General features: G+C 31.7%; 1 protein-coding gene across 1 annotated transcript; it reads left to right on the top strand.

Annotated features, from left to right (window-relative positions):
* The first annotated feature begins 304 nt into the window (after positions 1 to 304).
* LOC135950814 (PH domain-containing protein DDB_G0287875-like) lies at positions 305 to 1,147 on the top strand. The gene has a single exon (XM_065500342.1). The coding sequence runs from the start codon at positions 305 to 307 to the stop codon at positions 1,145 to 1,147; it is 843 nt and encodes a 280-aa protein (XP_065356414.1).
* The last annotated feature ends 2,937 nt before the right edge of the window (positions 1,148 to 4,084 follow it).

Below are 4,084 nucleotides of genomic sequence, written 5' to 3'. Positions count from 1 at the left end.
TTTAAAACAAATAAAGTTTTAATGATTTAATGTAAAGTAGAACAGTTGTTATTACTATGTTATTTACAAGTAAACAAGAATTTTGAAAGAATATGTCTTAATTTTCACTTTACAAATACACTTGTCTTCAAAGTAATAATTGTTTGAACAATTGCATATTGCTGCATTATAGCTTCAACAAATAATTGTTATTTGCTTTTAAAATTCTACCTAATTTTGACTATAAAATACCTTTCATCAGAACGAAAAATTATCAAATTCAATTAAACTTTCCAGCAGTGAACTTGAATAGAAAAAGTTGAGAATGAAATTCTCTTTGTATCTACTATGCTTGGTCTTATTGGGCTCAAGCCTTTCGGTTAATGGTTTCTTTTTCCCTGGCATGGGAAATAATACCGGAGGTGGCGGTGGTGGTTTCAAGGAAAAATTGTGTGCCATGGGCAAAACCAAATTCTGTCCACCTCCACCACCAGTTGATCCCACAACAACATCAACTCTAATACCTACTGGAGAACCCATTGATCCCACGACACCAACTTTGACACCGATACCCACTACACCAACGTCTACAGGTACTGGAGAACCTACCGCTACTGGAACGACCCAAACAACAGGTACTTCTCCCACTACGGATACCAGTGTAACACCACCTACTACCGAAACACCACCTACAACCGAATCACCACCCACCGAAACACCCCCTACTACATCACCACCTGAACCTACACCTGAGCCCGATGAAGAGACTACTCCTGATGATAAAGAAACTACTGAAGGGGGAGACAAGGAGACTACTGAAGGGGGAGACAAGGAGACTACTGAAGGTGGTGGAGGCAGAGCTTTGGATGTTGCTAAAAACGATGAAGAAGAACATGAATCTGAAACTGACATTGAGTCCGAACTCAGTGGTGCCCGTGCCCGTCGCGTTAGAAATCGCCGCAATCGTCGTATCCGCCGTACTCGTAGACGCAAGGTAAATCGTTCCAAGAAGAATCGCAAAGCACGCAGAAACCGTAATATTCGTCGCCGCAACCGTCAAATCAAACGTAATCGTAAAATCCAACGTCGCAATCGCAAGGCACGCAGAAGTCGTCGCCGTGGCATTCGTCGCGTCGTGCGCAGACGTGGCAGAAAGTCTAGGGGTTAAATCAATAATTATATTTATGTTCCAACACGATACTGCTATAAAAATACATTAAATTCTAAATAATATAAAAATTTCATTTGTTTTATTAAAAAAATTTAAAAAATTTGATAAATAATATTGCACAGCTTAGCATTAGTTAATTCAATTTGAGTTTATTTTACTAAAATCGTAATTCGGAACTAAAAAGAATGTCAGTCATGCATTTCGTAAATTTATTTTAAACATTCAATTGTTTTGCTTTATTTAAATAGAATTTATTTTTCGATGAATTAATTCATAACTGAATTAATTCAACCTTTGAATGGTACACTTTTTGTTAATTCAATTCTAATGCAAATTGAATTAAAATATTTTTTCATTTCAAAAATTAATTTGAAAAAAAAATTACTTAAGCCTTTTTCTACTAGATTTGAATCAGAACTGTAAATGAATCATTCTTTTTATACCCTAAGCAGTTTGGTATTGAAACTCAGCAAAATCGGTTCAGTGGAACCAGAGTTATGAACCAAAATGTGAGACAACCCAAAAAAAAAACTTGATAATTTTAACATAGTTTTCGTTATTTGTGCAAATGTATTGCAGATAATACCATAAAATTGTGCACACATTATTTTTATGTTAAAGGGACTAACTCTGGCGAAAATTATAAGAATCGATCCATGATTTCTCCTAGCCCCCATACAAATTTCTTCCCGAAATATGGTTATATGGTCGGTAAATGCCTACAAACTTGCAGTATCCACACAAAATTCAGGAAAAATAAGTTTTGTGCTTAAAAAAATCACAACACCAAACTTTCTGTGGATCGGCCCATATGTAACCATAGCCCCCATATAAAGTTCAATTCCGAAAATCACTTAAATAAGCATAAATGTCTTATAAATACCGGCATTAAGTTTAAATTCGTCATAAATGGTCGACATATATACTAAAATCGCTATACCTAATTCTATGAAGATCGGCCAATAATTGGTTATAGCTCCCATATAAGGACCACTTCCGAAAAACACATTAACCTACATAAATATCTGAAAAATATCAATATCAAAACAAAATTGTATACAAATCTCTAATTTATATTTAGAAATCATACTACAGGATTTTGTGAATATCGGCCCATATTTGACCATAACTCCCGTATAAGGTCCACTTCTGAAAATCAGTTAAGTACTCATAAATCTCTTATAAATAGCTTTATCATGCTAAAATAATAAGCATATACATAGAAATTACTGTACCAAATTTTACGCAGATTGGCCGATAATTGGTCATAGCTCCCCTATAAGGCCCATTTCCGAAACCTAAATAAATATTTAAAACAAATCGATATCAAAATGAAATTACGCACAGATCAGTAATTTGTATCCATTAATCATACTTCTGGATTTTGTGAATATCGGTCCATATTTAACCATAGCTCCCATATAAGGTTCACTCCCGAAAATCACTAAACTCCTCATAAATTTCTTACAAATATAGTTATCAGGTTGAAATTCTAAACAAATTTGTTCAATCTATACAAAAATCGATGTACCATAATTGGTCATAGCCTCCATATAAGAACCACTTCAGGAAAACACATTAATCTGCACAAATATCCAAAAAAAATTCTGTACTGAACCAAAATTTTACACCGATCAGTAATTTGTATCCAAGAATCGTGCTACAAGATTTTTAAAATATTTGTTCATAATTCGGCATAGCTCCCATATAAGGTCCACTCTTTTTAATAGCATTGTTTATATGAAGTTCTATAAAAATAGCACTCAAATACTTAGGACCATAATAGGTCATAGCATCCATATATTAAACCAAAATAGTATACAGATCAGTAATTTGTATTCAAAAATCATAATACTGAATTTTGTGAATATTGGTCCATAATTGGCCACAGCTCTCATATAAATACATAAAAATCACGTAAAAATATTTTATGACAATCGAATCATAATAGCATAATAGCTCCTACATAAGTCCCACAACCAAATATTTTGAAATTTGTCTAAATATATTTGTATACCCTTTTTTATACTCTGTTTCTTCACTTGAGGTTAACAGAGAAAAATGTTGATCCAAACGTATTAACTAATTATTATGTATATAAATTTTTAAATTTCATACGTTCTAATAGGAATTTAAATCATAAATTGCTGAATTAAATACAATTTTTTGTACATTTGAAATAAAATATCTTCTGCGTAAACTGGTCTTTCCAACAATTGTTATATTATTTCAGTTGTTATATTATCATATTTAGGTGGAGGGTATTTAAGATTCGGCACGGCCGAATATAGTACTCTTACTTGTTTGGTTTTAATTCTTTACGATTTAGCTATATTTTGAATTAAGTCTTTTCACAACAAAAAAAAATTTAATGAAATTTGATTCAATTCCAATGAATTGGGCAGAAATGAATTTCAATTCATTTTCTATTCCAATGAATTTTGTAAAAATGTGTTGCAATTCGTTTTCAATTCAAATGAATCCGTTAAATGAATTGCAATTCGTTGCCAATTCAAATGAATTGCAATTTATTTCTAATTCCAGTTTGAATTGATTTTGAATTCATTCAAATGAATGATGAAATGATTTAAAACAATGAATTGCAATTCAAGTGAATGAAATCAAAAATGAGTTGCAATTAATCAAATTCAAGAGCAGATCTAGGAGGAATGAAAAATAAAAATTTAAGTTTCTTTTAGCAAATAAACAAAATTTTGCATTTTGATAGGATTTTCGCCGATACCTAATAATTCAATTCCTATTCTGCCGCTACCTAACAATTCCAGTATATCATTGAAATTTCAAATCTAAGAATTTTTTGTCCTTGGACAATTAGTTGAAAAACAAAACAATTTTTTTTTTCTAATTCATTTGAATTAATTCAAAATCAATTCAAATGAATTGGAAATGAATTTCAATGCATTCTACAAATTC

Source organism: Calliphora vicina, chromosome 2 (genome assembly GCF_958450345.1).
Source record: "Calliphora vicina chromosome 2, idCalVici1.1, whole genome shotgun sequence".
Lineage (NCBI taxonomy): Eukaryota > Metazoa > Arthropoda > Insecta > Diptera > Calliphoridae > Calliphora > Calliphora vicina.
The sequence above is the reverse complement of the archived record's forward strand: the minus strand, read 5'-3'. Positions and strand labels throughout refer to the sequence as shown.